General features: G+C 35.7%; 1 protein-coding gene across 4 annotated transcripts in view; it reads right to left on the minus strand.

The window, feature by feature from the left end:
• The window catches only part of Pde4d (phosphodiesterase 4D), an 816,241-nt gene that overhangs the window by 364,971 nt on the left and 431,508 nt on the right, over positions 1-19,762 (minus strand). Inside the window, exon 1 of one of the 4 annotated variants that reach the window (XM_046456222.2) lies at positions 13,061-18,195. The exons of the other annotated variants lie outside the window; for them this stretch is intronic. Within the exon in view, the coding sequence (XP_046312178.1) occupies positions 13,061-13,185 (125 nt within the window). The 5' untranslated portion in view covers positions 13,186-18,195. Of the gene's footprint in view, positions 1-13,060; positions 18,196-19,762 lie in introns of those variants that run through there. 4 annotated transcript variants of the gene reach the window in all.

Below are 19,762 nucleotides of genomic sequence, written 5' to 3' on the forward strand. Positions count from 1 at the left end.
AATATTGTTTCCCTATAAAGTTTCATTGATTTTCCTACATTCTTTGCTTTTTGAGACTTCTCTCCCATTCTGAAATGCCCTTCATCCTCAACTCCACATAACTAAAAGTAAACCTCAAGATAAAATGCAATATTGTTCATGAAGCATTCTGTGATACCCCTAAGTCCCCAGTTAGAAGTGAACTCAGAAGAGCTGCCAAAACACTTTATTTCTGCTTTCTTTATAGTATTTAATAAAATACACGGCTCAAAATTCAGAGACAGACAATTGGAACTTGTTTCACAATTGTAGAGCTTATTCAACCATGTACTAGAGAAAAACTCTTGAGCCCCTGGGTCTCAGTTTTCTTGCCAGTTGAGATGATGCTCAAAGTAGACAATATGTGAAATCCTACTTTGTAAACTACAAAGTGCTAAGTAATGCAGACTTATTCTCTGCCAGCTCCCCACTTTTTGGCACTAGCCATCAAAAGAATGTCTCATCCTCTTTCACAACCTAATTTGTTAAATGGTCTTGAATAGCCCAATTGATGGCAGAATTTGGCCCTGTGTGCACCCCTGGGAGGGTAACTAAAATCCTTATATGATTATAATTAATTTTTGTTTGAATCTTTATGTGAGAAGTTAGACTGTGATCTTTTTGAAACATGGGAATTTGTCATTCTCAGTTTTGCATTCCTATCATAGAGCTCTGAACTCAGTTTCTGCTAAATAAGTGTTTGCTGAACCAGTGAACATGTGAGCAAGTGAGTTAATGAATGAATGAATTTGCTAATACCTGGATCTTGTGCACCAGTTATTTATACTTAGTATCTGTTATCTCTCCTTAGACTAGAAGCTCCACTTATATTCTCATAGTTCCATGTGCATGATAAGAAATAAATTCTTTCAAAAAGTTGAATAGAAAAGGGTAGCTATGAGGCTGGGGTTGTGGGTCAGTGGTGGAGCACTTGCTTACCATGTCTGAGGCACTGGGTTCAATCCTCAGCACCACATATAAATAAATAAAATATAAAGGTACATCAACAACTAAAAATACTTTTAAAAGGCAGCTATGCTGGGTAACACAATAGGGCGCACCTGCATATAGGTCTTTCTTGAAAAGACAGTGTTTTACTGGAGCATACATAATCTTAATATCTGTTTATCTCTGCAAATTAGGCAAATTATTTACTGTCAACATTGGAGTATCTCCTTAAATTTAATTTTTTAAATGTTCATTTGTTTTCTTTTTAACTTTTTCTTTTTTGTGTTTTCATCATTTTCCCAAATTTTATTGATGCATTACAATTATACATAATGGGGGAATTTGTTGTCACATATTAGTACTTGCACACAATATAACAATATGATTTGGTCGATTATAATTCTCCAGTATTTCCTCTTTCCCTTTTCTTCTCCCTTCTCCTGGTCTTTTTCTTCTACTCTCTCTATCCCCTTCAATTTTCAGGAGATTCCACACCTTTTTTTTCCCTTTTTCTCTTGACTTTCCTATGTTTGGCTTATTTCACTTAACATTTTCAAGTTCCATCCATATTCCTGAGATGACATAATTCCATTCTTCTTCATGGCTGAATAAAACTCCATTGTGTATATATACACAACATATTTTCTCTATCTATTCATCTCTTGACAGAGACCTAGACTGGTTTTCATAGTTTAACTATTGTGAATTGTGCTGCTATAAACATGGGTATACATGTATTGCTATAATATGCTGAATTTAATTTTTTAGGAAAATACCAAGGAGTGATACAGCTGGGTCATTTAGTGGTTCCATTCCTAGTCTTCTGAGGAACCTCCACACTGATTTCCATAGTAGTTCTACTAATTTGCAATTCTACCAACAGTGTAAAAATATTCCTTTTTCTCTACATCCTCTCTATCTTTTATTATAGTTTGTATTCTTAATGACTGCCATTCTTCTGGGAGTAAGACAAAAATCTCACGGTAGTTTTGATGTGCATTTTCTTAACTGCAAGGTATGTTGCTGTATGATGAACATATTTGTTGATCATTTGTAGTTCTTCTTTTGAGAAATGTCTGCTTAGTTCATCAAATTGAATTTAAAATATATATATATATATATATGTATGTATATATATATATATATATATATATTTGTTTTTATGGTACAGTAACAAACTTCAGTGGAGTCATTACTTTGGCTAAGTTCTAACATAAGCCTTTATGGCACAAATACAGAATAGTCTATATTACCATGGAGACTCCCTTAAATCACTCAAATTTTGAGCAAGCTGTTCAAATTATGACAGGTTCAATGAAAATGGAGTCAGGAAGAGAACAGAATATTGATACCTCCTACCTCACACTTATCGATTAATACAGTTCATTGCATGTTGTGGAAGGTGGAGCAAATACAGTTGTTCTATTTAAATGACTTCTTCCTCCTGCCTCATTTTGCTTAGTGCATATACCCAAATTTGCATAATACCTAACTTGGATGGTATAACTCTATAGAATTGTTCTTTTACAGTGTCAGTCAAGTCCTCTCCTCCTAGTACATATAAAATCTCTCTATAACTAGGAAAGATTAATAATCCTGCATAAACCTTATTCTCTCTCAAGTAAGTTAACCCTAATCTTCCTCATAGTAATTTATGTCCTTATCTGTCATGAAGAGTCTCTTGTGCTATAGTCAAAATGGCAATTTAGCTTTAAAGGTTGCTAGAAATGTGAAGGTTAGCTTTCATCTCCCTGATCTGTTTTGGAGTGACTTTGAAAATATTCAGAATTCAGAGTCAATGACAATCACAGGGTAGGGATGATCTGCTTCCACGGGACTCATAATACTAGTTTCCTGGCATCTCTTAGCCATAGGATTCAAATGAGTTTTCCCCCAGAAGGAAAAAGATTTTGTTGACAAAATGAAATATCAGGCAGAGAAAAATTTCAAGTCAAAGTGGTTAAGGATTCCCTTGTTAGCAGAGTATAAATCCTATCACAAGCATCAAAAAGGGAGAATTGGTGTTATAGCCACTGGATCTCTAAAGACACACATACACATGAAAAAGAACAAAGAAGGGAAAAAAATAGAAACTCTAAGGGAACAGAAGCTGCTGGTATTCACAATGTTCTTATTATGTACATAATGGATTACCATGGTAACACCAGTATCACATAACTTGTTTTACATGGGGCACCAGCATACATTGTTCAGAAATATCAGCACAAACAAGAGTACATGTTCTCAGTCATAGTTTTAGGGGGAAAAGATGGAAATGACTAATTTAGGAAAAGTATATACCTGTCATAAGTGTTAGTGGAATTACTTATGATTATTTATGAGACTTTTTGTGTGCACATGTATTTCTAACTTCTGCCTAGATGTGCCTAAATGCCACATTCTTCTAGTAATCTATGCTTATGACCCATAGATTATGACTAATTGCAGGAGAGGTATTTTTGAGCTGACTTACTCTGAATTCTTATAGAATCATAATCTTAGATTTCAAGAAACATTAAACTTGTGAGTGTTTTCATCATGAAAATTAAGTAAATTATTTTTTTTCTCAGCAATTGCTCAGAAAAAAAGTCAGAAAGGTAGAATTTTGTTTTTGATATTTGGGGTCAATCAGAAAACTTTGAAACTGAGTACCCAACATAAAAACAATTTTGGTGTAATTTGCATGCACTGCAAAAATTTGAATATTGCTAAAGCAATAAAAACCAACCAAAAGATAAACACAAAGCTGTTTTGGGTTAATTATACAGAAAACAGCAGTTGGATATCACTTAAGAGGTTCTGACAGCAGTTCACGTGAGTGAGCATAGTCATAAAGACAGAGTAGAGGGAATGATACTAGAAGTCAATACGTAAAAGACTACGTGATGAGAGACGAAGGCAGGTGACAAAGGTGATTCTCATGTTTCTAATTTGGATAACTGGATAGTAACCAATCAGACCAAGGAACAAAAGAAAAAGAGCAGATCTATCTATCTATCTATCTATCTATCTATCTATCTATCTATACCAGGGATTGAACTCAGAAGCACTCAACCACTGAGCCACATCCCCAGTCCTATTATCTTATTTAAAGACTCACTAGGTTACTTAGAGACTCACTGTTGCTGAGGCTGGCTTTGAACTCAAGATCCTCTCGCCTCAGCCTTCCAAGCTGCTGGAATTACAAGCATGCACCACCATGCCTAGCAAAAGAACAGATTTTAAGAGCAAAATGATGAATTCAATTTGGGACCTCAAGGCCCATGAAAAAAATTTTAAGCAGGGAATAAAGATACAATCTCAAAGTAGAAGATTGGTTAGGGCTTGAGACCTATGTTTAGAAGTTGCTGGAATAAATTTAATATGTTTCTCCAAAAGCCTACAGCTACATTTACTGTTTCTGATTACTTTTTAAATCCCAGTTAGAAAAACAGATTCCCAAGAATTTGTTGAATGCCTATCATGTGCCAAGCAGGCCCTCTATGAAGCATTGGAAAAACTGTGATTAAATATACTGGCTGACACTCTGCTCTCAAGATCCCATGATTGAATGTGGGAGGAGATTCATCAGCCCACAAAATACATAAAAATGTGATTACAATTGTGAGAACTGTTCAGAGGCCCAATAAGAGTATAAATAGGTATCTAACATAGTCTGAGCATTTGGAAAATGTTTCCCTGGTGACAATAAGGCCCAAGGATGAGTAACAACATATGCCCCTGAGAACTACATGAATGAAGCCTGATCATCTTTTGAAAATCAAAACACATTCCATCTTGTCTGAGAAGCTCATTATATTTCCCTTGGATACTTGTAATGTCCTTTTCATCAAATTATTTTTCTTCAATGTCCTTCTCTGTCCTCACTATCTTCCATGTTGGAGCATCCTCCTTCTTAGGGCCATACAAAACAGCATCAAGTCCAAAGTCATGGCTGGTGGTTGACTGACTGCCCACCCATCTTTCTGCCTTTGTTTCTTTCATACATCAATCCATAACCTATTTGACAGCAAGATCCCATCCTGAGCCCAGAATGCTTTGCCAACATTTCCTATTTTACTTTCCACAATTTACAAAGGAAAGGAAAGGTGATAACGGAAATTTTCCTTTTGAAGTTGAAGTTTATCTAAGCGATAAGCCTGTTAAATCCAAGAGCAAAGCCATGAAAGGCTAAAGAAAAAAAAAATTTCAATGGAAAGTAAGTAACTGAATGCCTCTCATTGGATATAGAAATGGACTGGGACATGAAGGTCTCTGTGGTTGTGTAGTGTTTCCTGTTCGTTTCCTGTTCTTCTCTGGCAATAAACATTCGAAGCACTCTAAGGAGTCTCATTCCTTTCCTTTTAGCAAAGGAGGATGTTTAATTGGGTGATGGGTGGCTGAACTGAAGCAAAAGAACAAAATCTCTAGCTATTGGGAATGGATTAAAAATTTACTTTTTCACAACTTCAGATGGATAATAATACATATTTCTTTTTTTTCTTTTTCTTTTTTTTGGGGGGGGGGATACTGGAGATTTAACGAAAGATGTTTTACCACTGAGCTACATCTTCAGTTTTTTTTTTAGTTTTTATTTTGAGATAGGATCTCACTATGCTACTTAGGCCTTGCTAAGTTGCTGAGGCTGGTTTGAACTCACAATACTCCTGTCTCAGCCTTCTAAGCCTATGGGATTACAGGAGTCCATCTCCATGCCTGGCACATACTTCTTATTTCAATGTTTTAAAACCTTCAATTATTAAATAAGACACAAAAAATGTTTTTAAATTCCCCTGCCAAAATTAAAACTACACTGATTTCATCTCACTCTAGTCAGAATGACAATTATCAAGAATACAAGTAACAATAAATGCTGGTGAGAATTTTGGGGGAAAGCTATACTCATACATTACTGGTGGGACTGCAAAATGGAGCAACCATTCTAGAAATCTATATGGAGATGAACTCCTGTAATGGAGTCCATACACCATTTGACCCAGTTATCCTATTTCTTGGTTTATACCCAAAGGACCTAAAATCAGCTACTAAAATGATATAGCCACATCAATATTTATAGCATCTCGATTCAAAAGAGATAAACTATGGAACCAACCTAGGTGCCCTTCAACAGATGAATGGATAAAGAAAATGTGGTATATATACACACAAGTGAATATTACTTAGCCTTAAAGAAGAATGAAATTATGGCATTTTCTGGTAAATGGATGGAACTGGAGACTATTGTGCTAAGTGAAATAAGCCAATCCCCCAAACACCAAAAGCTAAATATTTTCTCTGATATGCAGATGCTAATCACCATAGTGTGGAGGGGGGAAGAATAGAGGTACATTGGATAAGACAAAGGGGAATGAAGGGAAGGGAAAGGAATGAAATTAGGAATGATAATAGAATGAATTGGACATTATTATCCTATGTGCAAATATAGGATTATATGACCAATGTAATTCCACATCATGTACAACCAGAAGAACGAGAAGTTAAACTCCATATATGTATAATATGTCACAGTACATTCTACTATCATTTAAAAAACATAAATTTAGAAACAAAAATTGTACTGCTAACGAATAAATTAGTAAATCTAATAATCCCTTGATGCTCCTCAAAATGAAGAATTAAAATTTTTAAAAAATTATTAAATGCTCCCCTCTCTATCTTCTATACTTTCTTTTTGCCCCTCTCCTCCATCCTTGTTATACTTCATACATTTTACCCTTTCAGTTCCTTTAACATTCACATTAGAGCTTCCTTTGCAGGACTTTTGGTAGAGCACATTGTTGCTCATCCTCAAACCTCAATTATTGCCAGGGAAACACTCTCCAAATGTTCGGACTATGTTAGGCACCTATTTCTATCCTCATTTGGGGCACTGGTCTCCTTTTGAGCAGTTCTCACAAATGTAACCACATATTCTTTTAAAGATTTTTTTTTCACAATATCTTCATTCTATTTGTTTTTTATTTTTTATGTGGTGTGAGGATCGAACCCAGGGACTCACAAGTGCTAGGCAAGTGTTCTACCACGGAGCTACAGCCTCAGCCCGCACTCACATATTTTTATAATGGTAAAGTTGCGCCCCATCAGGATTTTCCACTACTTGCTTCTATTGGTCTTTTCCATTCTAATTTTTTGCATGCCATTGTCAGGTTCTTCTTACAAAAATATTTGTTTCCATTATGCCACTCCTTATACTAAAACATATAGTATATATCAATGATAAGGGCAATTGACAGAGAAGTAGAAGGAGTAGATCATGGTCCTTTTAAATTTAGATTTTTTTTTTTTTTGTAGGCAAGGAAAAGGTGGTAGTGAAAGCATGGAATTGTCATGAGACAGTATAGAAAATGTATCTGTGGGTGACGGTTAGGAAGAAGATGACAGTAGCATAAAGAGGCCAGTTGGGAGGTTAGCAGTCTTTCATGCAGGAGAGGATGAGGGCAGCATGGGGATGGAAGGGCATAAGCAGGAAGAACGCATCTGCAGCCAGTTGGCTGTAGAGTGCTCAGACTGTGGGAGAGGATGATCACTTCAGAGTCTGTGACTTGGATTGCCAAGGACATGGGTAGGATTTTAATTCCAAATATATTGAGTTTGTGTCCTCCAGAGAACATTTGGCAATAGGCAATGAGACATACAACCCCAACATTGAGAGGAGAGTGGGATGTCTATTCCAGTTAGAATTGGTACTGCCATTAATCTTGATCCAGATGTAGGGAGGATTAAAAGGAATTGAGGGTAATTAGAAGTTTTATTTAAAGTGAAATGAAGAGTCTACCATCAAAGGAGGAATGTTCATCCCACCCCCCAACCCCCAAGATTTCCCCTTTATGAAATTTATTCTTTACTCTTAGGATGAGCTTGTTATGATGAAAATAACTGTGGCTCACACATTTGCATGAATGGACCCAAGAACACAGGCATGCGACAGGTGAGCCTCACATACCAGACCAATGGAACTGTCACGTAATACACATTATCTTCTGTGCATCTTTGCTCAATATTTTTAAATCTCCCTTTGAAGAGCGATCAAAGTTTAGCATCTAGCCTAGAATTAACAGAATGTATTAGATTGTTTATTCAGTTTTCCTTAATGAAATCTCAGTAGTACCTCTACTAAAAGAAGACAAGTTCTGAAAATGCAATAAAGCTGATAATTCAGACAAATCAGAAGAATTTACTGAATATTTTAGAATATTTTAAAAGTGTGGCAGTTGTCTATTTTTAACCAGGTTAAGAAAGCATTATTTAGTGGTTACTGAAGAAAGATAAAAGTATTTTCATGAATGCATAAACTGTGTCAATCATCAGGATATAAATAAGGTCTTCAAAGAGCTCTGAGATACTCCCCAGTCCAATTTGTTACATAACAAATTGTTTTCTCAATCTCAGCACTGTTGATATATTGGGTCAGATACTTCTTTGCTGAGGAAAGTTTCCTGTACACTATAGAATATTTAGCAGCATCCCTCTGTTCTCTGCTCTTGAGACCATTAGACAATTAATCCCACCCTAACTCATGACAATCAATAATGTCCCTAGAATTTCTAGACGTCCCCTGGGTTTCAGGGTATGGGGTAAAATCACCCCAGTTGAGAACCACTGGTTACATAGATAATTAAATTAATGACTTCACCGCTTTTTCCGTTTCCCCTAACAAAAGACTGAACAAAAGTAAATATTGGTCTTAGTCCTGTTTGCATGGTTATTATTAATCTAAATTAAAATGATTAGATTTGATGATTTATCATCTGCAATGTATACTTATTTTCCTTTGGTACAGGGAATGGGAACTACTATTCTGTATTCTGCACTGTCTGCTTGCTGAAGGTTCACAATCATTATTAAATCCATTTTCATTAATATGAGGACACCAATTATTTGGGAATCAGTCTTATTCCCATCTTGCTCCATGGTTATTACTAGTACATAATCTCTATGGACAGTTTGTTCTATGCTAAATGGCATCTTCTCTAAAATCTTAAAATCCTAACTCCAGGACCTCAGAATGTGACTATGTTGACCTAGGGACTTTAAAGAGATGATGAAGTTAAAATGAAACTGTTAGAATGGTCCCTAGTGCAATTTGTTTTGATGTTCTTATAAGAGAAGAAAATATGCAAGCACAAAGGGACAACAGAGGTGAGTGTGCAGAAGAGAAAGACCATGTGAGGATAATGTGACAGGATGATCATCCAAAAGCCAATGAGAGAGACCTCCAACAAACCAAACCCTGAGACAGCTTGCTTTTAGACTTCCAGTCTTTAAAACTATAAAAAAAATACATTGTTATTTTTAAGCCACCCAGTCTGTGGCATTGTGTTATGACAGCCCTATCAAATTAAATTGTCCTTTCAAATAAATAACTTGAGGATTGCAAGGAATCTAACTGCACAACTTAGGAATCTCTCCCCAAGGAGATATCTTAGTGGTTATATACTCAAATTCATTGTTGTTGTTCTTATTTTCTGGCTTTTTGTAACCTACTTTTCTGATGATAGGAGTGAAAGCCTACCCAAAAGATCAGAAAAATGGAGGCTGGAGAGTTTATACAAGAAGTATCATTTCTAGCAAAAGGGAATATGGAGGGTACATGGCCTCCTCAGTCAGCTGAAAGCACAGATAAGCCTCCAAGACATTGGGGGGAACCAAGTAGGGAGCCACAGTGCTAGGTGAGGTTGTGAAAAATCAAGTCCAGTAACACAATGCTTTTCCACCACTGGGGCCTACCAACTCCTGTTTCACCTCTTTGTTCTTCCTGGTTTTTATTTTTCATTTTGATTTTTTTTTAAAAGGAATGCAAGTTCTACATCATGGCAGGGCAAACAGAACCAGGGCTTATGTTCCAGAGTTTTGGTTACTGATTTTATAAACTTTGGCACTTCTATACGATTTCTCATAGTTATATATCATTCCCCTCTAGAAATTCCCCCATTTCCTCCCACAATGCTTTTTCTCCTCCTTTCTACCACTTGAAGTCCCCCTCTCCTCTCCCCCACCCTTCTCTCTTTCTGAATACAGAATTGAATTTCAGATCCTCCTTACTGACCTCTTACAAACAGAATGAGTGATGCCAGCCACTTGAGCCACTGGTTTCAAGTCAGTGCTACATGCAGCTTCTATGTGGAAATAACAAGGGGAATTCAACTAATCCAAAAGAAGAACACAGGCAAAAATTCTTCCAAAAGCTCCATAAGGTGGCATCCAGGAACAGATACATGTGTCTTTGCCAAAATATATAACGTGAACTTTTCTAATTTTTTTATTCATGCTTTTTAAGCATTTATTTTGTGATCTGTACTGGGCTCTCCATTGGGCACTGGCAAAGTGACAAAGAAGAAGACCCAACCCTCATACTCAAAAACCCTAGAGCCTACTTGTGTGAGAATCTTCCAGAAGATTAAATCTGATTTTTCAATCTAAGGTATTAAAATGAGAACACCAACGTTTTATCAAATTAAAACAAAATAATTATATTTCTTTGGGTGTAAAAATGGAGCCCTAGAATTTGTGGAGGCTACAAAAGATTAAAAGAAACATTTTCAAAATCATAAATACAGAGAATCATATCACAGATGGCAGGACTGTCATTTTCTTCATCTTTGAGCCTAATTAAGATTTAGCAGTTTAACTGCTTTGTTCAAGTCTTCATTGTCACTCTCAAAAGAAAAAAAAAAAAAGAGAACTATTAAACGGCCATGTGGCCATTCTTCTAATACAGCTGATTTTCAATTTGGAAATTATTTCCCTGTGTTCCAAGACAAACATGCTGTTCTTTCAATTAATTATTATTTTATAAGGGTATACTTGGATTTAAATTGAGCTCTCTTTGCATTTATATATTAGATTTTCCACTTTATTCTCCCCATGGATTTCATAATGAATAGCCAGATTTCTTTTTATCACAAAAATCTTATGCTTCATTGAGAGGGTCAAAACAACATATGGCTTTTCTTCTTTAGATGCTTTTCTTTCTCTTTGTTCCCTCCCTTCTTTCTTTCCATCTTGTCATACAGTTTTCCATTCTTTTTTCCTTCCTCACATTTATTTTTGTAATTAGAAAAGCAATTTTCTTACTGTCAAAAAACACAGCCATGAGTCCGTAAAAATAAACATAAATGCACTGTTTTAGATACATTTCAGATGAGTCATCATGAAAATGTAACCAGTTAATTTGGGTAGATTTTAGTGACTCTAGGATGATGAAACACTGCCATTTCAGGTGTGCAATTTTGCTCATCAAACTAAGAAGAAAAAGTTTAGGTCTTAAGTTTTGTAAGGTAGAAAATGAATTATACAATAAAAGACATAATCTATAATTTGGTCTTCTTCGTGACTTGTCCTTCACAGTTAACCATTGCTATCATCACAAATTTATATGCTCATGGAGAAGCTCTAGATAGAGTGATTTAAGTTTCACATCTTCTGCACACACAAAAGTCATTTAATTGATTCATTTGCTAAGTATAAGCAATGCAGCACACGAAAAGAAAAGTTAGATCTTGTATTTTTACAAATTCCAAGGTCTGTGCTACAAAATACTTTCAAAATAATTTCCTTGTGAAATAAATTGTGAATCTAAAATTTAAAACTAATCTGGAATAAGTATGAAATTTCCTCGGTATTTGCACTGTACATCAGCTTATAGAAAAGTAAGTCAACTGACTTCTACAGTAAAGGTAATTATTTTAAATTGAAAAAATATATATGAAGAAACAGGTACATAGCATTTACACATGGATTTGGCAATTCGTGAGGTTTTTATTATCATTTCCTCTAACTGGAGCATGGAGTGAGGTAACTGGCAACAATTGAGAAATGCCAGGTATGTGTCATGCCAAAATGTGTCTCAGGACACATTTTGCTGAATGCACCCTAAAATAGTTGATTGTAGCTGCCAGTCTGTTATAAACCAAAATGGCAATAGAGCTAGACATGAAAGCCTTGATATTCTGGGGAAAAAACAAACATTTCTCCTTACTGAAAGAAAAAAGCTGATTCTTATCAAATCAGAAAAAAAATTATTATAGTTGAATAACTAAGCCCAAGGCATTTCTGAAGGTGTAGGGATTTTTTTTCTAAATCACTCAAATGTCTAAAAGTTCCTTCACATTTAAAATACAAATTTGGCAAAATATGTATTGTGTGTGTGTGTGTGTGTGTGTGTGATTAAAAACAAAAAGCAGAAGAATAAGTCAGTAATGATACTCTTCATGTAAAATACATTACCTTCAAAATTTTGGAATTTTATTATGGGAGTTCATAAAACTAGGGAGAACTGGCATTTTCACAGAGAAAAGAAAATCATCATAAAATGCTTCTGAAGCTCATTGTTAAATGCTGAATATGAGGGCTTTGTTTAAAACCAAAATTTAGGGATAATTTTTGGACACATTAGTGAAACACATCGTCATTATTCTGATACCATGTTAAAAATATTGGATGGTAGAAAGGATCTAACAAGTATATATCCTCTTTTCCCTGTAATAAAAACAATGATCTCAGCTTTGAAATTCCTAATTATGTAACATGAGTTTGCCTGTATATGTTTATGTGTATGTGGTATGTGTGCCTGGGGTGGAGAATATGAGTTAGCAGAATTCTGGAACACTGATCTGGAAATGACAACTTCTTCATAGAAAAAATATATTGCCCTTTTCTGGCGTAACCACATGAAAACAAATGCTTTTTGTGGAAGTGGACCATATTGAGATCACATTGGCATTGAGGAAAGATAGATTAAGAGCTACTGGGCATCTGGTACTAGTGTTGCTAATAAACATGTCCATTACTTGACTAAATCCTCTTCCAAATTTTCGTCATGGATGACTCTGGTGGTAATGTTAGCACTAGCAATCTCTCAAATTCTTAAAATCTACAGACCTTGAAACCGGATTAGCTTTTCCTAAATAGTAAACTGAGAATATTTTTCAGCTTGCCTCTTAGGTTAATTTTTTCCCAACTATCCAGTATACTGAATTTAACAACTAACCTCTCACCCTGACCCTCCCAGCTCAGCAGACTTCCAAAGCTGTTACCAAAAGGTAACAGAACACATTTTCACTGACAAACAACTAGAGGAAAGGAAAGCAGTTACCGTCTCCTCTGAGGCTTAATATCAATTGGCTTGTTGATTGCATAAGGCGATCCATGAATATAAGCGCTTCGGAATCTAGCCACCTTCCCCAGCGTTAGGTGCTCACAGCTGGTTGGCAAACTCATTTTATCCACAAGGCAGAAAGTAAAAGCAAATCTTAGTAGTCAGCCCAGCATTCCTGGGAAGGAAGGCTGGAAAGAGTGTGTCAGATAATGGATTTCAGACATATGCTGCTCACTGGTTGCCGGGTGCTTCTTTTCTTCAAAAGTAAACGAGTGTTTCTCAGAGGCTACATGCACTACCTTGTTTTCTGTTCATGAATACAGGAAGCTTGTTGCTTATTTCTAACAGAGCCGTGCTCCAGCCAATTATTGGCTGAGCAAATGAAGTAGAAATTCTGTAGCTCCACAAAAGCCTACTTCCACTCAGACCAAATTTCTGGGCAGAAAGCAAGGTTTAATTCATTTTCATATGTCTTAAAGAATGTCGACCTAATGTAATAGTGGTTGAGAAATCAGTTATTTATTTATCACCAAGCATGCAGCTGATAGGAAGGAATGATCAGTTATTTGCTATATCTTCAAAGCAGGGCGCGGGTGGTTGTTTGCTAAACTGATTATAAATACTTGGGAAATAAAGAGGGCACATGGAAATGATTATGGATAGTTTTCCAATTTTCTGGTTAAAAAATTGTGGGTTCTTGTTCATAAATTACTGTTCACAATAGAACTGAATTCAGCTTCTCGGGAACATAAAAACTGTAAGCAAAGGCTTACATGTACTAACACTTCAACTCAATACTGATTTTTTTGTTTTCATCAGAAACATTCTCTCAATAGATGATCTATTGAAAAACTAACAGCAAATTGTTTGCTAATTCTTTGTAAACCATTATTTTATAGTAGCGAAAGACTAATAATAGATCAGAAATGATAGCAAATCATTCTACTGGAGGCATCAGAATCTAAAGACAATGTTACAGCTTTAATTAGTCCCGTCTCTTTTTCTCTTTTCTAGTTATAGCAACAAAACCATTCAAACCCCATGTATAACCTCTAGACAGCAGGGCTTCATAGTACTGCACAGGGGAATTGTGATATTTGAAAAATGAGTTGTTTTTTTTTTTTTCAGAATTTGAATACACACAGCCAATTTATTTAAGAGTCCTGAGAACTGGCCAAACATAAAGTATCTTGAAAGAAAACTATATTTTATTCTGTAGTGGCCAAATTCAGACATGGCTTGGATTTAAACAGCAGACACAATTTAAATTCAGAAATTTTTAAGTTTGAAAAGGTAAGCAGTTTTTCTTTTGACAGTAACTATTTCTATCCAATAATGACTTTCTATTTGTGTGTGTGTGTGTGTGTGTTTATTTAGTTTTATAATGAATTTTTTTTTTTTTAAGAGACAGGTCTCACTTGGCTGCCTGCTGAGGCTGACCTCAAATTCCTGGGTTCAAGTCAGGTTTCTGCCTGTATCTTCTGAGCTGCTGGGACAACAGGCATATGCCACTGTGCCTGGCCATGACCTCAGACATCTCAAACAACACAGAGGTATATGAATAAATGTATTGGTTGTTTTTCTTTATGCTTATTCTACCACACATACACAAATATACACATACATACACACAATAGATGTGTGTGTGTGTATTCCTCTTTTTTGTGAAGTGGGATACCACTAAAGAGAATCTTATATAATATCTTTTTGGCTTACTTACAATAAATAATAGACAATTTTCAGTCTCTCTCTCTATATATGGTGTTTTTAAAAACTTTATATGAAATTCCATAGAATGGCTATATAGTTATTTCAACTCGTCCTTTAGAGTAACATGTTGGACTTCTATAAATAATAAACACATTTTAAAATATATTCTTACTGATAAATATTCTGAAACAAATATTTCTGAAAATGGATTGCTAGATAATAAATTGTGTACATTTTCCCTTTAATAGATAAGCTGTAGCAGCCTATATTCTTAAAGCCATGTAGGAAGATGTCAATTTCCCCCACCCTCCTGACAACACTATTTACTGATATTCAAGTTCGTTTCTTTATAGCATAAAAATAAGTTACTAAATTTCTAAAATGCCCAGTGATTTCATATGGTTTCTTGCTAAAATTAAACTGTTATTTAAGGGGCCCACAAAGGTAAGGACAGGCTATCCAAACTGAAAAATATTGTGACATAAGTGCATGACTTATAAAGGTTTTACACAGGTGTGTGTAGACAAAATCTGGAGTCTCATCAAATGAGAGGATGCTCCAAGGAAAGCATGGTTAGTAAATAATTTTTCCTAATTTGCATAATTAGGAAGAGATTAAATATGGAGGGAGTTCCCACTATGTTGTCACTCTTCAATATATTTGTCTTAATCAGAATATTTCATAATTGGAGAAACATCACTCATTTTAACAAATGGAGGTAGTACTAATGATTGCCAACTAATTGTGATGTATGTCTGGGTGATTAAGAGTTTTTGAGTTTAAGAGGCCCTTGGGGCCTACTCCTCCATGCTGGAATCCTAAGGACAATGACACAATATAACAATCTGATTTAGGAGTCTTTGTCCAATGGTAGAGGATAGGAACTGCTTTGTAGGAGAATTTCCTAAAAGGTGTTAACAGTCAGAAACTGAAGACATCAAGCTCTGTGGAAGAGAAATATGTGTCCTCTGGTGGGAAAATTCATGGATTTTCTTAGCAGGGACGTTTTGCATGTACCTCTTCAATGATTTACCATGAGACTGGCAAGGACTCCTGGGGATTACTAGTACTTAAATTGGGATGAGAAAGGATTACTGTTAAAATCCAACCTGCCAAGAATCTAGAAGTTGTGAGAACTCTGGCCAATTAGCAGGTAGTGCCTAAAAGGGAAAACTGAATGTTCCTATCTTAAACAACTCCTTGTTTCTGGGGGTTATACAGAAGAGAGGGAGGACCTTACCTTTGGGAAAATAACAAAACACGGAGAAGGTAATCTCACCTAAAGCTTAGAACCACAGTCTGTAACAGATTTATGTTAAAATAGAGTTTATACCTAAGAATGACCAGGATTACCCACCTATTATTTGTGGGGTGTTGCATTCTACGATATCTGTGGCAGAGAGACACAGGTCCAGCACAAAATTCACTTACCATCCCCATGACTTTAAACTCTTGAGAACATTAAAACAAAGGCAGAAATCACATGAAGGCATCTGGAACATCCATCTTTTGGAGCATACTCTGGATTGTGATGCTCATAGTAGTAATCAAAAGCAACTGATAACAATTGTGACCGTAGAATTTTTCTTCTAATTGTGATATTATTTACTAAAGAAGATTCTTTCAGCCTGTAGCTTTTCTCTGGCCTGGTGGCAATTTGTAAAGCTGGAGAATCTTCTTTAGGACAGGAGGACATCATCAGTTCACAGCCACATCAGGGTACAAGAACCAACTGAATCATTTCCCCTGTCTTGTGACTTAGGAGGACTCCCTCTCCCCAGTCTTGTTTGTTCTTCTTCTCGAACCCCCTGCACTGGAGAACAACTGCTACTGGGATTAAAATTTGACTTTAGTTCTCTGGCTTCTTCTTGATGCTGACCTCCAAACTTCCTGCTCATGACACCCAATTATGGGCTTGACATACCCTTAAGTGCCTAAAAACTCCTACATCTGTATCTAGAGCGCACTTCTTTCTGCTGTTACCATAAAACGCTAACAAGAAAAATTCCATTTGGAACTCTCACAGGTACCTAATTCAAGCATTGATTGTGTGACTCACATCAACTTTTCCCCCAACTTCCCAACCCACATTTTTCTGGTCCTATCATCATTCAGCCAACAGTTTGACTATCGTTGCTAATCAGACCACAAGTCTCACAAATATGAATAATATTAACAATAGTATTAATAGCCATGATGAATAACAGCACTGATCACATGCTTTCTATGTGCTAAGCACTGTGGATAGCAGAAATAAACCCATGTAATTATTCATAAAACTGTATGAGTTGTACCCTATTATAAATACTCCAGTCATGCTGGATTTAGGTGGTGGAGTCAGAGTTAGGAACTAGTTAATCTGGCTCTAGAGACCACACTATATGTTTTGCCTATCTATATAATGCACTTTCCTTAATAGTTCTTCTATTTATCTTTTTTTCATAGTTTGCCCAGAGTTAACACTTCCAGTTTTTCCTCCTCAAATCTTTTATTTGACTGCCATGACCACTTTAAAATGGCAGTGTGAACACATGAGGCTCTTGCTTGCAATCATTCAATAACTGTGGTGACAAAGTTCAAGTTGTACATTTCTAAATCCAACACGAATTCTGTATGCCCTTGCTCTCCATTCATCTCTTGTATCTGCCCCCACGTAACACCTGGCTGTGGCCTCTCTGTAAACAGCCTGCTCTTTCACACCATGAAGTATTCATAAATGATAAGCCCTCCTTCTATGACACTTTTCTCTCTCCTCTGGCTGGCTCTCTTTTAAGTTTCACCTTTTCTAAAAACCATTCTGTATTGCTCATTTTATTTAGATACCTCTCATTTATCTTCCCATCTGCATATGATCCTTGAACACCTTCATAGCTATCCACATATTTCTAACTCTTTCCAATGACATTAGAGTTCCTTGGGAGCAGAAGTCCTGCCTTATTGAACTTTGTCATTCCAGCTCCTGAAGTCACACTTGGTCATTAAATTAGCTTAAAGTGCAAGAGCTGCTTTACTTTTCCCTTAATTTCCTCCCCAATTACTCTCCACAGAATAATAATTAACATTTTAAGTATCGCAAGTGGTGGCCTTATTCAGCACATGCTCCTGAACAGGGCTATCTTGCCAAGAATAGCCACTGGAACATAGGAATAATGTCTTTCTTCGGGGAGTGAGGGAGGTATGGATATTAGTTGGAGGAGATGGGGATGTGCCTGGCTAGACTGACAATTTCAGTTTAATAAATCAAAATCATTAAATTAGTTATTTTACCATTTGAATAAACATAGTATCATGCTCTGTTTTGAGAACACATTAAAAAATTCAAAATTTATTAATTAATAAACTATCTTCTATGAAAGATTGCTTACTTTTATTCATTCATCAGAATACTCTGATAACATTCTCATAAACACTGCAGTCTCACTCTACACAGTCTTGCACACAATGGCTACTATAAGAATGAAAGGCCATGAACACAGATGAAGGTTTAATGACCACAAATATTATAGCAATGTTTTCCAAAACAGTTAAAATATGTAGGTTTTCTTAACATAGGCTTAAATAATATTTGGATTACCCAGCCCAGGTAAATATCATCAACCATTAAAGTGATGATGTTGAAATTTTTCCCTTGGTATTTTTCCAAGGACTTGAAAAACTTTTGTCCATATACGAATCTTTACTGATTGAAAATAATGTTCCATTCTAGTGGGGGATTTTCACATTCTGGTGTATTAACAGTTTCTTGAGAAATGTGTTGATATTACTTAATCCTTGGTTGTAGAGCATTTGAGACTCAATTGAATGCCTTTTAGAATTAAAGAACATAAGGTTCTATTAATCAGCTGGTCAGCAAGACTAACTGGACTTTATAACAAGGATAACTGGGTTATGTCTATCAAGTCCTTCAGTTTTATAAGAAGGCAAATTTAGGATGAATGAAGTTAGGGAAGATGAATCATTGTCTTTTATAAGCTTTGTCCTCTTTCTAATGCAGTTCTCTTGAGGGCAATATCTCTCATAATTATATATATATATATGTATATTAGTTGTATATACACACACACACATATATATATATATATATATATATATATATTTATATTAGTTGTAGATAAACACAATATCTTTATTTTTTTAAATATTTATTTTTGAGTTGTAGTTGGACACAATAACTTTATTTTATTTATTTATTTTTATGTGGTGCTGAGGATCAACCCTAGTGCCTTGCATGCACTAGGTGAGTGTTCTGCCGCTGAGCTACAATCCCAGCCCCTCATGATCTTATTTTATCTTGTTAACTGCCAATTCCTCGGAAGCCACTGGGAAATATGTTGACCACATGAAATCAAGTTCACTAACCTACTGCAGTTAAGAAGACCAGATGGACACTGTCTTAAAAGCCTTATAAGAAGTAGTTCACAAAGCAAGAAATCACTAAACTGTGTTCTCAGTTTTGTTGAACAGGAGCAGAAATGGAGGTCTGATGCCAGTACTGTTTAACAGGGGTAAGAAATCATGTTGGCTTCCATTCTCACATCCAACAGAAGCCCATGACTACTAATAATCTTATTTCAACAAACTATCATATATCCAAAGTTTAGGTAAAACTAAAGAAGCAATAAAGCCAACTGAATAAAACGATGCTCATTCATTGAAGTTTCAAGTAGGCCCACACAATTCATGTCTCCAAGCTCTGTTTCAGCTGTTTGAATGTTAAATGGAGTGACATTTTACTTTAGAATGTATGGAAATGGAAACAAATGAGTTTAATGTACACAACAGGCTTTGACAACATGACTTCTTCAACAGATGTCCTACACCACTTCCCACACTTTCATACATAAAAAGCACAGTCTACTCGCCAAGTTATGAAATGTTGCCAATGTTCACTTGCAGAATAATTCCCCACAGTAGGAGCCAGTGGAAAGAATTAAAACACTTCACATTTATTTCCAAATAGCCAAATTGTATCATTGTAAAAGCACAAGA

This window comes from Marmota monax, unplaced genomic scaffold (assembly GCF_021218885.2).
Source record: "Marmota monax isolate L192 unplaced genomic scaffold, Marmota_monax_Labrador192_F-V1.1 WCK01_AAM20220418_F8-fsc00037, whole genome shotgun sequence".
NCBI lineage: Eukaryota > Metazoa > Chordata > Mammalia > Rodentia > Sciuridae > Marmota > Marmota monax.